The 23054-nt window shown below is 40.8% G+C and overlaps 1 protein-coding gene across 1 annotated transcript; it reads right to left on the minus strand.

The window, feature by feature from the left end:
- Positions 1-671: 671 nt before the first annotated feature.
- pigu (phosphatidylinositol glycan anchor biosynthesis, class U) lies at positions 672-23054 on the minus strand. Its single transcript, XM_041205330.1, has 12 exons — positions 22869-23054; positions 18262-18326; positions 16395-16454; positions 16242-16304; positions 14973-15082; positions 11411-11511; positions 10456-10553; positions 7700-7854; positions 6500-6643; positions 4262-4386; positions 2785-2927; positions 672-1618 (listed from the first exon to the last, which is right to left on the minus strand). The coding sequence occupies exons 1-12, from the start codon at positions 22996-22998 to the stop codon at positions 1505-1507; spliced, it is 1308 nt and encodes a 435-aa protein (XP_041061264.1). The 5' UTR covers positions 22999-23054; the 3' UTR covers positions 672-1504.

Below are 23054 nucleotides of genomic sequence, written 5' to 3' on the forward strand. Positions count from 1 at the left end.
CTACTGTCCTGGGGCACTGAGATTGGTTCTGGGACCTGTACAAGCCAGACGTGTTGTACCCAGGGGCGGGACCAATGACCTTGCATTGTGACTTGCTAGTGCTATTGGGGATGGTTTAACCTAACTTGGCAGGAGTGTGTGAAGCAGGAGTTTAATATTAGGGAGGAAAACTAAAGTGCCACAGAGAACTGGGAGATCACATATCGCAAGAATATGAAATACTAGGGTATTAGATGGGGTCAGAGTAAGCGGGAATGTAATAAGGTCTGAATTAGATATACTATGCATGTGTGTAAATAAGGGTGAGTTGCAGGTGCAGAGAGCCACATGGAAGTATGATGTGGAGATAACGGACTAAAAAAGGGCTGTACTGGGTACTAAATATTCTGGGATACAAGGTGTTCAGGAAAGATCACTTCATGATATATCCCACTTGTCAGTGCTCCTCTCTCCCGCTCTGCTTTGCCGCTCTGAGATAGAATACACTACACTTAAACAGTCTCCTGCAAAGTGCCTAATACAGTTTATATCCATGTGAACTTAATTTGGGAACAAGTGAGACATCTACCACTCATTATATTGTCATGACCAAAGCAAATTTTTCATTGGTATGAGGTGCTGAACAATGGGAAAAGTACTCCATAACATAGGTTAATAACTTAAACTGAACATTTCAGAATCCAAAGGCTTTGATTAGCTTTATCAACAGAATCTTACAATCATTTGGAGGTGTATAGCAGAGTGTTATAACATAAGTTTATATGGAAAAGGATATATTGTACATTTAGTTAATGATTTAGACTTGACAATTTTATTTTTAGCCCATTTATTACACATTTCACCCATTTTTAGATTTCTGGCAACAAGACTAACTCCACTTCTCAGAAGTTCGATCAAGTCTCCCGAGTCAGATTAATAGCAGACATACGCCATGTGAACCCATCAGAAAGGACAGCCAATACTTATGTGATGCAGCCTGAAGCCAGTTACTGCTGAGCCTCCATTGGGAGCCACCGTAAGATACGTCATATTAGAATACAGCTGGAAAGACAAACCCATGTGGACTTAACCAACATTCCACAGGAACCCTCGTCTTCAGTCACCCATTACTCAGCTAAGAGCTGCAGAGGGGAGAGAGAAACGGGAGCATATATAAACATGAACAATGAGCCATGAGCATCTGAATTCCCAGGCAAGTACAGCTCCAGTGCAATATCATGACTCTTACTGTCCAGAAATAAGTAAAAAATTAAGGATTAACTTCCAAAAAAAACTTAAGATTTCTAAAACTTTGTTTTCAATTGACAGTACTTTGAACTTAAACTCTTGTCCTCCTGGTGCTTCAAGCACCATAAAAACAAATACATTTAAGTGATTGAATCCTGCAATCCATAACTGTACCACAGTAAGGGACACTGATGTCCTGAGCAACAGTACCTTCCCTACAAAATAAAACAGGAGCGTGCTGGGATTTTAATGTTAATACATGGCATTAATTGGTCCCTTATTTAAGAACAATGTGGGCTTCTTTGCCATCCGAGGATTTCAAATTAAGTCCCTCGACGAGATGATACTCTCTCCGAATGTAGGCATAGAAGTAATCAGAAACCAACAGGATCTGTGGAGGAATATTAGACATTACAAACTATCACGCCACACACACCAATGTTAAATAAGCATCACTAATTATTTTATGGAACTAAAATAGGTAATGTAGCATGCACATATGGACTAGCTAATGGCTCCTGCCATGATGGTTACGCAAGTGACATGCTTTACTAACCAAGGCTGTGGCCATTTATCCATCAACCATTAAAATAAATTAAGCGTCCTGGGGTGCTGCTCATGTCAGGCTACGGGAATACATTGTTTTATAATGTCAGAAACCTTGTATCTAACAAGGTTTAATTGCTTTGCTTTCCTCAGATCAATTTGTGATAATAGGAGTTCTTCTTGGTGTCCTGGCCAATATTTATTCCTCACCCAACATCACTAAAACAGATTACCTGGTCATTATCATATTGCTGCTGTCAGTGCAGAACGTTGCTACATACAAACTGGCTACCACTTTTCTAATGCTGTAATTTAGAAAAAGTATTTAATTGGTTGTAAAGTGCTTTGAGATGTTCTGTGGTTGTGAGAAGTGCTACAGAAATACAAGTTATTTTACTTTGTGGCTTTAAAGAGATGCAGCTTTAAAGAGATGCAGCTTTATTAAAAATATATAACACATTCCATATAACATGGTCCTAATAATGTTCCTAATCACCTGCCATAGCCACCCAAACCATTGGAGCTTCACTAACATACTGAAGTACCATTTTAAGTGCACTTGTAGGCCTCAAATGTTTCCTCTTGGGAGGTGGAGGAAGGCGGAAAGAGAAAGATTACTTAGCCACAGTTAAGCAAACTAAACTTATGACTATGCCTGTAAGGAGATACACAAGTACAGACCATTAGTACTTTTTTTTAAAGGGGCAATATATTTTACGGAAATACCCCAGAATCAAGGTCAAGTGCTGCAAGAAGCTAGATATACACTTAATGGCTTTGCACAGTCACCTTTTGCCCCATTTTATGCATTAGAATTGCTGATTAGAGGCAAGCAGAATGACATTGTGCTTTTAACTTCCCCTTCTTTAACCTCATGAAGTTCCATCTACTGGCATCATTAATGGGAATCGTACCTACAATCTAGTGGCCCCATTCACACAGGCAGGACTTTTACTTTAACATTAATCCACACAGGTAAAGACAATCTGATGATATAACTATTATACTAACCTGTCCCACATTGAAAGCTAAGGTAATGGCGTAGTAGAAGTTGGAATTTGCACTTCCAGCATAAATCCAAAGGTGCCAGAGAACAGGGAACAGCACTGATGAAGATATCAGCATGCACGTCACCACAAAGATGTTCCGAAGGACTGAAAAATACAATTTAATTTGGTCACTTTAGTCTGGCAGATTTGTGGTATCTTCCAAGACCACAATGGGACAGGAGCAAGGGGACAGGAAGGATGACTTCAACTAAGCTATTGTCAGTAGGAGAAGCAGGTCCTCATTCCAACTTTTCCTGTGTAGACAGTGTGGGAAGCAGAAGAGAATATGTTGGACTTTCATTGGGTTTCACTTGAGTCCAAGAACTTGGTGGATGTCTTAACTCTGTAGCACTAAAGGAGCAGTATGCCACATTTACTGATCAGCAAAACTCTGTTTGTCCTTGGTAGCTTAGTAGATAAGACTTTTGTCCTGATGCAGAAGATCACTGGAGGGTTCCAAAGTCAAGGAGTAATCAACATTCAAGTGGCTACATTCAGGATGAGGATCGACTCCTAATCTGTGATGAGTTAACTGATCTCGACTGCAGCATGGATATTTCTGTTGTAGTATTTCTTGGGACCTGGGCATTGCTGACAAGAATGGCATTTAATGCCCATCCCCAAATGTTTTGAGAAGACAGTGGTGGGCCAATTGAGTGACTTCCAAGACAGTCAGAGGGCAGCTAAAAGTTAGCCACGTTGACATGGGAATGGAATCTGGACCAGGTAAGGATGGTAGCTTTCCTTCTTTAAATGACATTAACAAACTAGTTGGGTCTAAATGTCAATTGCACGTCGTCATATTTAGTGTTCCCTGCAATTCCCCTTCGCTCTGCAAGGTCACTCTAAGATTGCTGGACAGCCGGGTACGCACACATTTTATAGGGACCGTTTCTTATATGCAGCCTCCTGCATGCCTGTACATCCTCAAGGGAACTTTGATCGTGGTGACTTTTACTAATGCCAGCTCCTTTTAAAAACTGCACGGAAATTATCACACTGCCATAATGGGATCTGAAGTCATCTTTTGTGGATTATTAAATACAGGCCTCTGGATTATTAGTCCAGTAATATAACCACTACACTGCCATATCCCCATTCATTTGATAATTGTTTGGAGTGCCCAAAGATATGGGATGGTAATAATTACCCATTGCAATGAATAGCCTCTCCTGGAAGGTGCAAATGTGTGGGTGGCAGGTAATGAGAAGCTCAGGCACCACTGTGATGCTTTCCAAGGCCATTCAGCTTGTCAATTCACCATTAACTCTTGTGCAGAAAGATAATGGTCACATGGGTGAGGTATTACAGCACTGCTAGCAAGGATTTAACAAAGATGTCCCTTTGAATGTTCCTTCAGCAGAAGAAAGGAGAACATTAAAGAAAAATATAAAATTATATTGTTAGTTCCAGATATGCTCCATCAATGTCATACTTACATCTGTAAAGATGATTCCACATGGGCAGGAAGGCCATGTATAGTGCTACATCTCCTACGGTAGGGTAAGACTTAAAAATTGCAATGATTGCAAGCTGAATGAACATGAAAAACATGGGATGATCTCTGCAAAAGGGAAAAAAAAGAGTAGCAAATCAATTGCAAACAAGTTATTAAAAAGGAAAACTGCAGATAAGGCCCAAATAGATAAGCTTACAATTTGGACATTGAACAGTCAGCACTAAACATAAACTACTCAATAGCCAACATCAGGCTTCACAAATCTGGTAGCTAATTAAAATTCAGAGCTATATATCAAAGAACATAATTTACATCAAGGGTTTTGGTAGTCTGATCATGGCTTTTCATATTAAGTGGCCCTTTCATCAACAGAATAAATGAAAGAGGGAACATAGAGGTTTGGGATCAGATCATTTATTATACGTACAATGCAAGAGATCTCATTATAGAATTTTAAATAGAACTTTTAAAAAAATGTTGTACTCGCAGTGGGGCATGTCACCTGATTAAGAGGGTGGCCTGATGAACACTTCAAATACTTTCACCATTACGATAGCCAGGATTATTAACTTACCCCAAATTATGCACAGCAGGTGTGAACTGGAATAAAAACAGAAAATGCTGGAAATGCTCAGGTCAGGCGACATCTGTGCTGCCCAATGCTGCCTGAACTGAGTATTTCCAGCAGCATGTTTTTATTTCATATTTCCTGCATCTGCAGCATTTTGCTTTTGTAGCTGTGAACTGTATGTAAGCCATTTACTTTTTTATATTTAATGCAACTCATTTTTAGAGTCTCCCTGTACCACACACATCAAAGCTCAGTTCAGACAGAAGGCAAGCAACTTGTATCCAAATCTCTGCCAATGCTGTTCTGTATTCATCCACTCATGCAGAAGTCAATCTGTTCTTGGCGGGGATTTTCAGGCGGTGCCCCGGCCAGAAGTCCACTGAATTGTGGCGGGACTGGAAGATCGCGGTGGTGGGCAGGTGCAGAAAATCCCGCCGCTTGTGCGCTCTCCCAGGATCATCGCCACTAGGAGTTGTGACAGGGGGAAACAGGATTGCCTCAGCTTCCCTAGCTATCTTCACTTCCTGACTCTGGCTAAGTGCTTCCACTGGACAGTAAGTTTTACTCAATAATATCAGAATTTGCAGGAGTGCACATGCACCCTCACATGCCTGGCACATCACAAGTTCACACCAACAAATTTTCTATTTGCATTTTCCAAACTGCACTTTACACCGTTAACATTTAACAATAACATTATTTTAAAATAAAGAGTTAGACATCTTCTATTCATGATTGCGTATGAATAAAAAAACACAAGACTTTACACTTCTGAATCTTAAATTAAGTTCTGTCAGTCATTCAGCAGGACTTATTACTGAGTAGCTAGGTCATACAGACCAGGATGGTCGGGTTTCATAGCTCTCTTGCCTCTGAATCAGAAGGTTCTTGGTTCAAGTCTCACGAGAGACCCAAATACAAAATTCTAAGCTGACACTCTAGTGCGGTACTGATGGAATGCTGCACTGTCGGAGATGCTGTCTTTTGGATGAAATGTGAAACTGAGGCCCCTTTTGCTCTGTCAGGTGGATGTAAAAGATCCCATGACACTTTTCTTTAGATGAAGGGCAGGGGAGTTATCCCTGGTGTCCTGGCCAATATTTATCCCTCAATCAACATCGCTATAAACACAATTATCTGGTCATTATCACATTGCTATTTGTGGCAGCTTGTTGCATGCAAAGTGGCTGCTGCATTCCTTATAACAACAACTATACTTCAAAAATGCGTAATTGGTTATAAGGCTCTTTGGGATGTGCTTTGTTTGTGAAAGGTAACTATATAAATACACAGCTTTCTTTCTTTCGAGGCTCAAGAGTGACAAACAATTGACCTCAGTGTAGTGGAGTACTGGTTGCCTACATCTGATAGCCATGTGGTAACCAAATGGAAAGTGTGTGAGGGGCTGCTGGGCAAGGAGGAGACTGGGCTCAGCTGCAGTTCCTCAAAGCTGAGTAGATAAGCAACAGTGATAGTCTTAGATTAACATGAATAATGGCAGCTTGGCTGAGGTACCAGAGGGATGTTAACATAAATGGAACAATCCCCCAGCAACATCTTTGAGAGGCAGGGGGTGGGGAAGCTACTGAAAGAGGCATAAAAATAGAGAACGCAATGAAAATGCTGATTTAAAAATAAAAGTTTCACCTTAATTTCACTGACAATGGAAGTGTGTAGAAGAACACGTTGATTTGAAAGACGCACACAAAAAACAAGCGAAAGTGCTCAAACATCTCAGCAAAGAAGTACCAGAAAAGACCGATGTTTGGAGTAAGATCTGGAACAGAAAGACTAAAAGAAAACAAAAAGATTTAGCCAAATCCAATGGGTTTGAAATGTTTCACAAAATCCAAACCGCGCAGGACACATTCCGGAGTCTTTCATCTCGATTTGCATGCAGTTAAGTTTCAACATCAGTTTATCAATGAAATTGCTTCGCTGAGACTACAATTAGATATTTAACTGAGTTTAAGCTCATAATCTAGACTAATTTCAGTCCAGTACTAAGGGAATGTTGGATTGTCAGAGGTGCTGTCTTTCAGATGAGTTAGTCTGCTGCTTGTTCAAGTGGAATGTAAAAGATCCCATAGCCCTACTCGAGAAGGAGAAGGGAGTTTTATATGCCATTTCAGAGAGCATTTAAGAGTCAACCACATTGCTGTGGGTCTGCAGTCACATCAAGGCCGGACCAGGTAAAGAGGGTTTCCTTCCCTAGAGGGCATCAGTGAAAGACATGGGCTTTTACTGCAGCCCAGTAGTTTCCTGGTCACCATTACTGATATTAGCTTTTTAATGCCAGCTTTACTTAATTAATTGAATTTAAATTTCTCAGTTGCCATGATGGGATTTGAACTTAAGTCTCCAGACCATCAGTCCAAGCCTCTGGATAAATCGTCCAGTAACATAACGGTCACAAAAATGAGCTCTATAAGATGGTTATGTTTTGGGACCATGTCTTTAATTTACAGCAAGATGAAAGGGGTCATGAGACTTGCTCTGAAGTCTGCCTGACAATAGGCCTAGGTTGCATGGCTGTTTAAGATTAAGGGGGTCTCGGTTTCTTTTACTGGGAAGGTGGTGTAAAATGTTCACAATTGGGGCTGCGTTTTACGGGATGGGGGAGTGGGGGTGGGTGGGTGCAGGAGGCGGCAGGATGGATTGTACTTAATGTAAAACAAAAGTTTCATTCTGTTCCATTTCCCTTTCATATTTAATCTGCACCTGTCACAGCATGACACCCTTCTCTTTAATAAGGCCCTAAACTTGGACAGCAAGTCAATATTTTTTTTAAAAATGTTATCTGTGCATTTTAAGAGGTTTTTGAATTTTTTTTGAATAAGAACTCACATGAAGCCATAGGTAGAGGGAATAAAACTCCATGAATTCAGCAAGAAAAACGACAAGCATACAGTGACCATCAGGCAACCCAAACACATGACTGTATACTTGAGCAAATGTACCCAGAAAGTAGTGCTTTGTAGGCTCACCAATACACAGTGTTTCTGTGGCAAGAATAAAAAAAGACATGAATATGTATATATACTTTGATGAATTTCAAATCATTCCTTATTTACCTTTTTCTCTCAACTTTAATAAGAAAAAAAATGCTTTTCTTCAGGTTGACAAGAGTTTCCTAGTACTGAGCATCTGCTGGACCCCTAAGCTCAGGTATAGTAGTTAGATATAAAGTTCCCTTTAGTCTGCCCAGAAATATGGCTTAACCTCCCCATCAGGAAGTATAACCAACTGCATCAGCTTACAGCATACTGGTGGTGTGCTGTAAGCGGATGCAATTGGTGCATCACTGACTCCAGCCACAAGGACTATCATTTCAGCATGTAATTTGGGAATACATGCGGGGAACCACTAGAGGTTATTTTCTCACCATTTTGGAAATTCAGTTCCCAATGCACTGAAGCACCAAGGCAGGGTCACTATGCAATCTATGGGGCAAGTATTTTCAATGCAAAGAACTCGTTCCACTTTTTATCCCCTCCACCCCCCCCAACTTCCCACATTGTGCTTCAGCCATGAAGGCAAGATGGGTGGAGTTGTGGATTCCTACCTCTCCCAACTACAAAAGCAAACATTCCACTTTCAGCCTACATAAAGTAGTTTTAGCTCATGAGCCAGTACCAAAGACTAGCTTTAAGGTCTCTGTACAAGCCAATTTGTTCTGTTCTTTAATAAGTAAACAATATCATCTGGTGCTTTATGTGTTCTTACTTTACAACCCACAGCAAGATATAATAGTGCCTTTGTGTAAGATAAGAGGAAAGCTGATGTTTAGTTGTCTGGGAGAGACCAAACTCAGGTAATACACCATGTGGGGAGCTAGTTCTTAGGTTGGAACCAACACTCAAGTACCTCAAGCAGGTGAGCATAGTGAACAGATTCAATGTTAACATTTCAGGTCAATGATCTTTTGTCAGAACAGGTTATCAACCTGAAACATTATTGTCTTTCCACATATGCTGCTCAACATTCCCAGTATTTTCTGTTTCTATTTCAGATTCCTAGCAACTATTGTTTGCTTTTCAACAGATTCAGGAGCTGATTGAAACCGAAAAGAAAGCTCCTTTGTGTACAGCCATGGCTCTGTTGGTAGCATGCTCCCTTCTGAATCATAAGATTCAAGTACAAATCCCACTCCAAGGCTTGAACACAAATATCAAGGCTGAAACTCAAATGCAGTACTGAGGGAACACTGCACTGTCAGAGATGTTGTCTTTTGGATGAGATGTTAAACCAAGGCCCCATCTGCCTGCTTGGGTGGATGCAAAAGATCCCATGGCACTATTTCGAAAAACAGCAGGGGAGTTATCCCAGGTATCTTGGCCAATACTTATCTCTCAGTCAACATAATGAAAAACAGATTATCTGGCCATTATCGCATTACTGTTTGTGGGAGTTTGCTGAATGCAAATTGGCATTTCCTACTTCACGACAGTGGACTACACGTCAAAAAGTACTTAATTGGCTGTAAGATGCTTCAAGACATCCAGTGGTGGTGAAAATCACTATATAAATGCAAGTCTTTCTATCTTTTTTTACATCAATGAATGCCCCGAGTCCTCATATAAGAGGGCCGATTTATGCTCCAGACATAAATTACAGTCCACACAACTCAACACCTCACCTTAGTCTTCTTAGACCTCAGATACTGGCAGATTCCTAAATCGCTCATTCTTTATGTAGGACCCTTGTTGACGTCAGCACATCTCAGCTTGTTGTTTGACCATGGGAATGGGTGGTGTGGGGGTGAGGTAAACGTTACCTCAGCCAAGTCTGTTGCAGGCCTCAGCCAGTGCCCAGACATACACACTTTCCAGCAGGAGTCACTGAATTTCAGGAGTAATCTGGAATTCTGACTGTTTCATCCTCACCCAAAAAGAGGGGCCAATTGTATCAAATCCATCTTCAGGCTGACATTAGTTAACTTAGGTCAAACCTAAAATCTTCCTGGTCTGTATAGTTTAGTACCTCACCACCTAGTGCTTTTACGCTGAGTGTTTAAAAAATTTAAATTCCGATAAACATTGCATTAAGCATAACAATATTTCAAATTTACAATACATAACTTCAATATCCCAGTGCTCAATGGGCTCTTTCACTGAATACTATCATAGGTTCATTCTTAGTCAAACTCCTTTCACTACATGCTCAATTGATGACAGCCATGGGCTAGTTCATTTGAAAACCAGGGGGCATTAATTTTCCAAGAGCTATAGGGTATACATCCATAGTTAAATGCTCCTTTCCTAAATCACTGACTCAGGATGTGGTGCAATTCCACAGACGCTGACAGCTTTATTGCACTCACATAAGTGGAGATTTTTCATGGTAGGGCACGTGTCCTAGCAGGCTGTTTGATGTGTGGACAACACATGTGGCTCGATCCTGTTCTTGGCTAACTTGGCACAGTTCAGTCAATAAGCCTGCCACTGTCCTGATCTTCAAGGTGCAGACTCACTCTGCACTGTGCAGTCGTTCACTATGCCATCCAGGGGAGGGAAGGAGTTGTTTTACATAATCTTTTAGTAAAAGATTCGTCAGAATTTAATTCCTTTTTTTAATAACAAAGCGTAATTAAAAATAATCACCTGTGCAAGGTATAGTAACGCTGGGGCAAACAATGCAACAGGATACAAGGATTGGTATGCAGCCAAAGCCAAAAACACTGCACTAATAAAGGCACTTCCTGAAAACAGGCAAACAGAAAACATGTCAATTCAAATCAAGGAATGCAATACACGCTAGATAATCTTTATAAAGCTGCCTTAAGGAACAATGTATAGCATGTAAAGACAAGAGACAAGCCAGTGTTTTGCATATAATCTTTCAAAGGATACTGAGCAAAAGATTGCATGTGAAACAACATCTACCCAAGTTGCTACAAAGAGCAGCGTTTTCTGTTTCAGATTTCTATTTACCTTATCACTGATAAGTGTTTCAGTAATGGAACAGTTTATATCAAAGTACAGTATTATATTATCTTCAAATATTTTTCTCATGCCAGTTTTTCCACCTTTCCTTCTGAAAGCACTTACTTCTTCCTAAGCTACAGGTCCTATGGGTACTGGCTGATCTTCAGGAGCTCACCCTACCGACCATTCTTCAGTTACAAGTGCTGGCTGTGGAAGGCATCAGAGTTCAGCCCAATCCACTTGATCTGGTGTCCCCGAACAGACACATCCAGCAAATGTACCCAAGTGGGAGCCCTGGTTGACCTTCCCATCCCAAACACAGGAGCATGAAGACCAATTGTTGCACCAGCAAAGATGTGGTAACTCAGAAGGGACTAGGAATTGAAATTCTACACCAGGTAGCTGGGTGCTACAGTGGGTAGCACTTTTACACACCTTCCCCTCAGGAGTGGCTCTTTTCCAATATTTCATGAGTAACCGGAGACAAATCTTTCTCTGCAGCAAATTAGCACAGAATCAAATGAGACTTCTTCCTTTGTCTCTACAATCACCAAAAACAGACTGATGCTTGGCACATGAAATGGACATAACATACCATTTGTTTTGGAACAAAGAAATAAGCAAGCCTCACCTTTCACAGTGGCCAAAACAAAAATTGCAATAATTGCATTGTTGATGGCACAAGTAGATTTTGCCACGCAGGTAAGCACAGTGAATGGATTCAGGAGATAACTGGAACAGAACAGAAAGTTCTCTTTATGCACCTCTTTTTGTAATGACTGCAAGGGACAGAGCTCATCGCATCTACCAGTGATATGCACAGGGCAAAGATGGCAGACATCCTTATTGACTAAGCAGTGACCATCAGTTGTTCGTTCTTTGGTTGACATGTAACTGATCCAGAATCAGTACAGACTACATTACCTTGAATGCAAAGTTGTATCTGATGTTTTCTTGCTTATGCTATTGATTATGTGAAATGTATTAAAAGCCAATTTGATTTTCTGGGCCTTCTCCCAGTCAATTGGAATATTGCATAAACTAAGCATGTTGCTTCAGAGAACAAAGTCATGGCAGAAAACAATATATACAAGTGCCAAGTTCTCTCTTTTGAACCATATTTTATTATTCTTTTCAAACTAGACGCTGAAGCTATGATGGTCTATATAAAGAAGCAGAAAGCAAGCTGTTAAACCCAAAACACAGGAGTAGGATTTAGCCATTCAAACTCTCGAGCCTTTTCCACCATTCAGTTAGATCCTGGCTGTACTGTAATTTAATGCCATTTACTTGACTTGGTCCCTTCACCTTTAATACTCTTGTCTAACAAAATCTATCAACCTCCCCCACCACAGTCTGCCTTCATTGGTGCGAATGATATCAGAAGCGCGTAGCGGGATTAGTGTGAAAAAATAGTCACTAAATGAAAGAGAGAGTTAAAGTTGTAAAACATCAACTAGAGATTGAAAGTACTGGTTTATTGAACAGAAGGATTGACAACTGCCATTTGCTGCTAAGTCATTAGCCAGTAGAAAACCTGACATAACTGATCAAAAGGGCTGGTTAACACTCAACCTCCTCCATATCTCTATCTCGAGGCTTCCCCTCTCTCAAATGTAAAATGCATGTGTTCTCAACTTCTCTCTCACAAAATGTAATTTTTCTCACACAGAGTTATCATTTCAAACATAAAACTGTTTAAAATGTAAGATGTTTTGATCAATCTTTTCACAATTTTAAAGATAATGCACACTTGGGGTGGGGGGGGGGCAAACGATGCTCTCCCCCACTGCAGTTTGGAGATCCTGCACTCTGTATCTCCAACACCCCCTCTCCACACCTCAGAAACCTCTTTAGCTGGCAATAACCCTGAAGGAGTAACCACGTACACATGCATTTTAATTTGCATGTATATGTGATACAAAAACTGGAAAACAACAGACCATATAATATTTACCTCACACAGCTTGCACACGAGGATGCAGTAACACATAGGATATGTTGCAATGCATTCCACTGCAGTAATCCATGTGAGCAGACATGCTACGGCCATCAGTGGCATGCCAGGCCTTTTTTCTAAAAAGAGTTAATTAAGGGGCCTCAAAGTATTAAGAGTCATAAATGCTTGAGCTTGGTAAAGGTTTGGGCAGCGGACATGGACAGAAGTAATTATAAAGTTAGTTTTTTCTAAAAGAAAGAGGCTCAAGTATCAGAGTTGATTTGCAACAATGAAATTCCTTACACCTTCGCTCACAAGCCGTCTCTTGACATGGGGGATGCAAAGGAATAGTCAGGTTAGGATTAAAGCATTGGGCAGGCAGTGGAGTGAAAAATGCAACATGGACAGGAAGTAGAAGTTGGGTGATGAGGCAGCTGAATGAAGAAGAATGGGGCAAAAGGTTGAAGAATGGAATGCTTTCTGTTTAATGTTATCTAGCAACTGGAGCGGAAAAATTATCTGGGGGGGGGGGGGGGTGCGTGGGCAGGGGCAGAGACATGCCACAGGCTGCGTTCAAGAGTGGTGACTGGCGGATAATCCATTCTGTGCAACCTCCTCACCTCTTCTGTCAAGATTCTGGGATGAGGGGTTATCTTATGATAAAAGGTCGAACAGTTTGGGCCTGGGTCCACTGGAGTTTAGAATGAGAGGTGATCTTATTGAAACATACCAGATCCTGAGGGGACTTGACAGGGTGGATGCTGGAAGGATGTTTCCCCTTCCCCAATATCCGGGGGAGGCTAGAACTAGAAGACAATGTTTAAAAATAAGGGGTCTCCCATTTCAGATGGAGACCAGGAGAACTTTTTTCTCCCAGAGGGTCATGAGTCTGTGGGACTCTCCTCCCCAGAGAACAGTGGAGGCAGGGTCATTGAATATTTTTAAGGCAGAGGGAGATAGATCCTTGGCTAATAATGGAGTCAAAGGGTATTGGGGTTAAGTAGGAAAGTGGAATTGAGGCCACAATCAGGTCAGCCATGATCTTATCAAATGGCGGAGCAGGCTTGACAGGCCGAATAGCCTATTCCTACTCCTAATTCATATATTCGTGAAGAGCACAGCAAGAATAATGGGAGGCCTGGCAGCACAGTGGAGGCAAAAGGAATCGATGGAAAGAGAGAGGGAGAGAATGAATGCACTGTGAGAAAAATGTGATATTTAAAAAAAACAAGGAGTGACATCACAGGACAGTAGTGCCATGGCAGCAGAGACCACAGCAAAGCAGGAGAGGATTTAAGATATATAAATAATGCAGCGACAGCAGAGATCAGAGCAGTGCAGGAGTCAAAAGTGGGCTATAAATCATCAAAAAAAATTCACCGGATAGCAGGTAGGTGGTTGGTCAGTGAGTACCGCAGCTTTATTTTTGCTCGTTAAGCTAGGGAGGTATGTCAGGGACCTGTAGCCCTATTATTACTATATCAAATTAATAAATGAGATAAACTTTTCTCCTGTATGTCTTTGATAAATCTTTATTTACTTCTGTTAAGCTTGGTTGGTCTAATAAATAGAGACATGGCAGGACATCTCAGTCCCACGCAATGCACAATATAGCCCACACGCTCAGAAAGTGTCATCAGCTGCAGCAGCTCAAGTTACAGTATTTGGAGCTGAAGTAGCTGTTGGCACCAGGAGGAAGGATAGGCTGAAGTTGTTTCTTTGGAACAGAAGAGGCCAAAGGGAGGTTTAATTGAAGTGTGTAAAACAATGAAGGTCCTCGATAGAATGGATAGGAAAGACTTATTTTCATTAGTACGGAGGTCAAAAACCAGGAACATTGATTTGAATGAATTGGCAGCAGGATTACAGGGGGGTTGAGGGGAAATGTTTTCAGCTACATTGCAGTGGAGGCCTGAAATGAAAAGCCTGGAAAGAGGGACAGAGGCAGAAACACTCATTACATTAAAAAAAACATGGAAATGAACTTGGAGAACTGTAACTGCAGGGATACAGAGAGTTGTGAAGTTGGATTAGGTGGGATTGCTCTTTGAAGGCTTGCAGATACCTGATGGGCCAAATGGTCTTCTTCTATGCTGTAAAGTTTCTATGTTGTCAAGTAGGGTGCTAATGCCAGTCAGGTTTCCCAAACTCTGTCACGCTGTACAAACACACTGTGCCACGTGGTCATGCTAACTGACCATACCTGAGCACAGATATCACGGTACTGATAATGGCAACGTGCTTTATTACTTACAACAGTGCTACCTTAAGAGGGATATGATACATTTCTTTAGGAGTCCTGACCAGCGTGATGACATCGGGAGCGTACTTCTGGAATTCAAAAGCAATCCGCTGTTTTCTAAACTGAGAAATAAAAATTACATTGAAAAAAATGCAATGCTAAGTTTATAATTTGATTCTACACATTTAATTTAGATAGTCTTTAAATTATATTCCCTCCTGAGCAGCAAGCCCTAAATGTTCTCGCTGCCCTTATGAAATGTGCAGCTGTTATATATTAAGACATTATGCTCTGTGACAGCAACACCTCTAACACAAAGAATAAAAGGATTTTCACTTCTCCTCTGCCTCCCCAATTTCATCGTCTCTTCTCTCAAAAGCACACACTCATGCTGGAGCAGAGTTCCACAGCTCTCTGGTAGCTTGCCAAGGTGGCTATCCTGTATGAGTACACCATGGTAATGTGCACTGCCAAGCTATTTGACCATATGGCGCATCACAGCTGAGCTCAATCTTATTCTCATTCAACATACAAATCCACTTACTTCTCAGTGAGGTCATTAGATAGTGGTTGGAAAACCGGTAGATTACTTCTCCCTAGCCCAATTGTTGAACCACCCCCAGTTGAAATCAGCAAAGACTTGGGAGCTTACCAGCCTTCATAACTTTAATGTCATGCTGCATATTACATTTATGCAGTAATCCTCTGGGAACTCAGTTTTTTACATTTATTTTAACAGATATGCAAACTGCTTTCAAATTCCTCTGACCAAAAAAAAGGATCTGGTTACATAAATACTATCAATTCACAAAATTAATTTGTACAACCCAGTACTCATTCTCACCCCTGATTGTGGGACAAACATCTCCTGTTTTCACACATCACTAGTTTGCCAGAAAAAGGTCCTGCTTGGGTCAGCACTTTTAGAAGCTGAGGACAGAAACTGCTAATTTGTACATCTTGGCGCTATAACCTATTAAAAGTTCATTTAGCACAAATATGAAAGAATGTGCAAAAACCAATTTAATATTGTTTTATAAAAGGGTAGAAGGTCTTTCAAAGCTTTTGAGCATAAAAATTGCAGAATGATGAATGACTGCCTGGAATGGGAACCTATGCTACCATGTGATTTGGGAAGGTTTCTTCTGTGGAGGAATATATGCAACAGGTGTGAATGGGAAAGGTTTTGGTTCTATCTATAAGGAATACAAGTAACACTGGAGGGTCACCATGAGAGGCTTGCACAGTTTCATTGCTGGATATTAATTACAATTTTCTTACCACAACTTTGTTGAAATCATCAGCAGCCATATACAGTGCAACAGCAGTTATAATATCCATTGCCTGTGGAAATAAAATTCATCCAGTGTCAAAAATCTACACAAAAGCATTTAAAAGGGATGTAAACAAGTAGCTTCCAATCATATTACTTACCATAAAGACAAACTCTGCATAATCAATAAGGAAATGAAAGAGGTATAAAATAAGAGGTGTCTGTAAAATAAAACAAACAATAAATGAAAGGCTTAATATTTGCAAGGGAGATTTTCACCAAACAGAATGCAGCCGTAAAGATAGCAACATTTCTGGGAATATTTCAGTAGAAAACGGGGTCCTCAGTTTCCACTGTTCTTGCTAGAGGGCAACAGAATGAAATAACTAACAGACGAGGAGGATTTTAGGGCAGGTCCGGCTCGAATAAACATTGTTACTGCAGTTAAACTGACAAATCGGGAACTCACTTTTACTATAGTACCACATCTCTCAGCCTAATGGACTCGAAAAGTTCTTTTACAATGATGCCCTTTAGCTTGGATCGTCTAAGACAAGCAGCCCAACAACCACCCTCCCACGTTGATACTGCTAACCCCGTCTCTCTCAGGCCAGTGGCAGGATTGTAGACATGTGAGAAAGGCCAGCAGAATGAGAGGGGGATATTTTGCAGTGTACTGGTGCGCAGATACTGATTGTGAGTTAAATAAATATCAGTGTAAAAGCACTGTAAGCAATCAAATCCACTGAAGTAGTTGGTTGGACCGTGCTCTGCCTGATAGGAGTGAGCTTCCCTGCTAAACTTCAAGAGACATGTGGTCTGTAAATGCCTGTTTCTCTCTGATATCTTATTCAAGTGGCCATTATTAAGGTGAGAGCCTTGACACCAAGTTTTAGCACTTCTTAGACTGCTGGGATTAATCCTATAACCTTAACCAACATCTTCAAACACATTATTTGCAGCAAAGATCACTGGATAGTGATCAGGACTCTAGCTGATTGCCCGTTTTTCCCATAGCCCAAGGATGTAATGTTATTTTCAATCTCTACTACTACTTTAGCTGAGATCAACGAATACTGATATTGAGCTGGATGGTTTCTGTGCCTTTATGGCTCAGTTACATGCATGCAGTGCCTTTATCATGAACTGAACTACTACGGGATCTCCAAAAGGGTTATTTTACAAAACTAAAAGCACCAAACTTTCATTGCGCTTTCAGTACAACAGCTCTCCAAATCCCAGTATAAATGTAACAGTCAGGTTTACTTGTCATATAGGCCAGTGCTCAAAAGTAAACCTGCAAGAGCACAATAAGCAAGCATTCTTGCCGAGTTAGAACGTTGTGCTTTCAAGTCCCACTCCAGATATTTGTGTACATAGTCTAGGCAGTACTCAAGAAGTGCTGCACTGTCAGGTGTGCCATCTTTTAGACAAGACATTAAATCGAGGCCCCAAATGCCTGCTCAGGTGGATGCAAAACATCCTGTAGCACCAGTCAAAGAGCAGCAGGGAAGTTACCTTGTGTCTTGGACAACATCTACTTCTCAACACTTAAAACAGATTACCTGGTCATTATCATGTTGCTGTTTGTGAGAGCCTGCAGTGTGGAAATTGATCGCTATGCTTCCTACAATAGTGACTAAACATCAAAAGTACTTCATTGACTGTAAAACGTTTTTGGACATTCCAAGGTCAGGTAAAGCACTATATAAATGCAAGTCTTTCTTTCGTCCTCGGTAAAAGACACTGCAACACTGATAAATTGAACACTAAAAACTAACTTTCCAATGCATTATATGCACACAGTTTTGCTAAATTTGGAGGAAGGCCACACAAGAAACAGGAAGAATTGCACCATAATGTGTGCAATGGAATATCATAACACATTCACTAATGCACTGCAGTGCCGCACTCCCTTGGTTCTATCCCCTGTTACTAGTTTAACCATCAATAGATTCATGTCGAACCCCTGTGTCATACCATTGCCCAAGATGAACAGAAACACATGGCTGACAATATCATACTTACTTCATGGAACACGTTTCCAGAATATGGGGACACTCCTAGATCCAGCAAAGAAAGCCCTTCCACAACTAAAACAAAAAGGAAACAAACATTACAGTACTTAACCAAGCTGCAAAACACAAAACCAGACGAGGAACTGTTTTTTGAAGAGAAGGCCCCAGATAACAATAAAAATCTCTAATAGTCTGAGGGCTTTTGCTCCATTCTAAAATGTTCAGAAACCTTCCATCAAAGTGCGTTACTCAGGATCAGGAAAAGCAGTGTTTTAGTTACAATGCAGAGAAAAATAGGAAAGCAGCAGTTGGTAGCTCTGCCCAACGCAAATGCACAATTCTAGCTGGAAAGGGAACGTGCCTTATTTTCCAATCTTTTTAAAATTAAACTGCAGGAAGAATTTCAAAGCCCTGACGATATTGCAGAGGAGATTCACAACATGATACCAGAGACGGAGGGACTGCAGTTACGTAGAGACACTGGAGAAGCTGGGATTGCTCCCCTCACTGCAAAGAACGTTAGGGCAGTGGGAATAGAGGTGTTCAGAATTACAAAGGGTTCTGATAGATTAAATAGGAAGAAACAGTTAGCAATAGCATGAAGGTTGGCAACTGGGAACATAAAAATAACTGGCAGGTTAATCGGAGGGGAGATGAGAAGAGCCTTTTTTTTAAACACTCAGCATGTTATGATCTGGAGAACACAGCCTAAAGGGTGGTGGAAACAGGTTCAATAGCACCAACTTTCAAAAGAAGAATTGGGTGAATAGGTAAATAAGAAAAAATTGCAAAGCTATGTGGAAAGATCGGGGAGTGTGATTAATTGGTGACTCTTTCAACACAGATACGATGGGTCAAATGACCTCTTTCTCTGCTATATAATTCAATTATTGGCTTGTAACTAACCCCAACTATTCACTAATTTCCATAAAATGATGAGATTAAAATTCCAGAAGCAAGGCACTCCTATCATCCTGGCAAAGCTGCCATTTTCAAAGCAGGCGGGTTGAATGAACCATAGCTGAGCAGCCTTATCTGAAGGTTCACGATAGTGCTCAACACTCCAGCTAAGATTTCTTTATTGCCTTTCCAATTTTCTCCCTTCCTCTTCTGAAAGCCTTGAATTGTACTGAGTTTCACAACACTGGCAGCCTTTAGGCACCTTATCCGAGTGATGGACCATTTTCACAGGTAACCCTACACAGAAAGCTGGCAAACTATTTCACTGCAGTGGGCATCACAGCCAAATTGCATCCTCCTCTCGTTTTCACCCAACCTCAATTCAAAGTGCAGCTTCTAGCAAGTCACTCAATAGAAACCAGGAGCTGGGACCATGGTTGATTTTAATCTTCATGAGCTGGCTATGGCCAAACTCAACTTTAGCATAAAAATACCAGAAAATTCTTTTAAAATGAATTTTGAAATTAGGTGAGTACATCCATCAGATGGATAAAAATGACACAAAGCATCTTTTTAACAATCAGTGTTCAACCTTTGAATTTCCTTCCACTGGCACTAAGTCACGCAGACCAGGAAGGTCTTCAATTCAATCCCTGGCCTGCAATAGTTCAGTTTGCGTCTGCCAGGGTCACCAGAGTCAGCTTTATCACTCTGGGTTAGCAAATGAAAAAAATTGGGCCAAGGTTCCATTCCTGATGGCAGTGTTATTGGTGGAAATGCATGAATGTAATGCAGAGGCACGACTGAGTGCAGCTGCAATGGACTTCTCAGTCAAAAGAGAATGAATGTGTAAGTTAAATAAATATCACCACGAACTAACAACTACCTTTGCTTGCACGTGGAAATCCCTGAACACACCATTTAACTGGAAATTGTTCACTTCATCGTCCATGCTCTACTGCTTGGTGTGAGTGTGCTTATGACAACGGAATTGTGCAACTTGAATCGGCGCTGATGTTCCCAATCTCTGCGTCGAACTCCAATTATAACAGTTCTTCTGGATGTTATAGTATGGTCATCTTTCTAAAAGACTGTTCTGGACTTTTCTGTAAATCCCAATGTCACCTATGCAGTCAGGTCACCTAACAGCAGTTTTTTTTGCCCTGTTTTCATAAATCAGGAGAAAATTTATATAAGCCCTCTTAATTTGAGATTTAAAAACTGATGAGGAACATGCATCCTGAATCTGGCAAACAGTCCAATCAAAGTGCTTAATTAACTTGTTAGATGTTCACAGGTGGGTTTGTGTTGCAGGGCTTGTCTTGCTCATCAATCTGAAATTTACAGTGTTTATCACCTATTCCCAAAGACAATTTCAATGTTCTAATGAGTTCGGCATCTTGTACCAAAATGCTAATTACCTAAATTGATTAACTTTGATATTTGATCCTTAGCACCTAGTTATCTTCAACGAACAGGGGTGGGAGGGGGCAGAATAAAAGACTTCACCTAAACAGTTAGAAATCACATTCACAATACATACTCGTCTCTTGAAGTCTAAGCCACTACTCACCACATAGTCTAGGCCCACAAATCAAACCTTCAGATTCACTAACAATTCTTTTTACCCTTTCTCCCCAAAATAAAATGCATAATTTCTATTATGGTACCTAATAAGTTAGATACTAAATACTGAAAAGGGAGACTCCTCACATCTTAATACATACACAACTTCAGTACTCATCAAATGTGACGTTCACCTAATAACACCATTTTGAATATGTGCCATTTCAGGGAAACTTTAGATCTAAGGAGTATTTTGTTGTAATTAATGTAATCTTAGTGCAAATAGCTAAGTAAATACTGTACTTCCTTAAAAAAGTTGTGTTTAATGCAAAATTTACAGATGATGCCAAATTTGATGCAGTTAATACAATGAAAGGTGAGGAAATTGACTCGAGGACCTAATTGTTTATTGAAATATGCAGGCACATTCAATGCAGATAAATGTTCACTGAGTGACAAGGGCGACACAGAAGGATTACTAGATAACGGAAAAATGTCAAGCAAGATGGATCACAAAATAAATTTCAGGGCATGATACACTCAGTACCTTTACCAAAGGCTGGGAATAAAGTCATTTTCCATGAATTTTCCTTCAGGTTTTGGCTAACAGATTTTCTAATGTCTCTGTATTATGCCGTTAATTCTTAAAGATATAACCATTAATGCTTCCTGTGCTAATATATCCAACTTCTAATCAATCTTTGCCTTGTCAGCCAAAGTCCCCCGGTACCGTTGAGCACAAGGCTGACGTATTGACACACAATCCAAAATAAGCTACCAATAAAACGAATCGGTCTGTCAGAACCTACAAAACCAAAGTGGCATATAAACGCTTAAATGTGATTAAAACCAAGATAAACAGAAAAAATGTAATTATGAGATTAATCACAATTAAGTTTTATAAAGTACTTGACAGCCCTGTTAATGACTTCATTCAGCATGTCAGACTGCCTCCTCCACAACCAACAACCATAAATACTTCATCCAAGTGTTGCACAGCTCAAAAATGCCCTTCACTAAAACAAACCAAGGTTGCAAGGGCAGGGTCAGTAACTGTACTGCTGGGAGCTTTGTAAATGTTCTAAACTTGACACTGGCAGCTTGAACGACTTGGTAGTTGGTGCAGGCTCCAGCCACACAATATAGAAACTGAGCACAGAATTCATGCTAACAATCTAATACAACACAAATGTAAAATGCTTCGCCTGTTCCTGTGCTTCATCGGATGTCCTCACCAATAAATTTCACCTCTGAGGTATAAAGTTATGGATTCAAGTCCAACTCCAAAACTGGAGCAGAAAACTGTAGGTAGACAATCCAGTGTAGTACTGAGGAAATGCTGCATTGTCAGAGTTGCTGCCTAGCAATTGAGATGTTAAACTGAGGCCAGTGTGCTCTCTCAGGTGCAGGTAAAGGATCATATGTCGCTCTTTCAAAACAAGAACAGGCAGGTTCGCTCCGACGTGGTGGCCAATACTTATCCCTCAATCAACATCACAAAGAAAGGTTATCTGGTTAATAGCACCATTGCTGTTTGTGAGCGCTCACTGTGTACAAAATGTCTGCTGCATTTCCGACACTACAGCAGTGACTACACGCCAAAAGTACTTCACTGGCAGTAAAACATTTTGGGCCGCCCTGAGGTTGTGAAAGGTGCCACACAAGTACAAAAGTTAGCGCAACAAATTGATCAACTTGGCCATACATCACATTGCTGTCCATGAAATCGTGCAAAGCAGGCTAGCTGCAGCAGGTGCCTGCCCAAGGGCCACTACATGTCAGAGCCAGTTATTACATGGAATAAGACCATAGAAAGATGTGATGAGGAGCTGTTGAAATGCAAGACTTGAGCAGCAAATTTGATTCTCCCAGCTACACTTTACTGAAATCTGAGCAAGAACAATGGAATGTGTGTGTGTGCATATATACATATATATATATATATATATATATTACATATACATTACACATTAAATATATGAAATGGTGAATGCTGCTGGCCATGAATTGGTGATTTTTGCAGTTTAATTGCAAACCCCCCTCCCCTCCCCCTCAGCGTTGAACTGACAATCAAAGCCCCTGAGCCCATCCATACTGACAGGGAGACAGCTGCACGGGGGAGAGTTAGTCATAAATATTACATACAAATACCTCGCTTCCAAGAATTCAGAGGCGATACCACTTCCACTCGCTCCGAAATAAACTCTGCCAGCGAAGAGCGGAACAGCACAGCCCTGACCGTCACGGCCACAATCAGCACCAACACCAAGGAGGCAGCCATTGTCCCAACCACCCGGTGGTGGTAGGGAGGCGGGGCGAGGAGAGGACCCGGGGGTC

This window comes from Carcharodon carcharias, chromosome 14 (assembly GCF_017639515.1).
Source record: "Carcharodon carcharias isolate sCarCar2 chromosome 14, sCarCar2.pri, whole genome shotgun sequence".
Taxonomy (NCBI): domain Eukaryota; kingdom Metazoa; phylum Chordata; class Chondrichthyes; order Lamniformes; family Lamnidae; genus Carcharodon; species Carcharodon carcharias.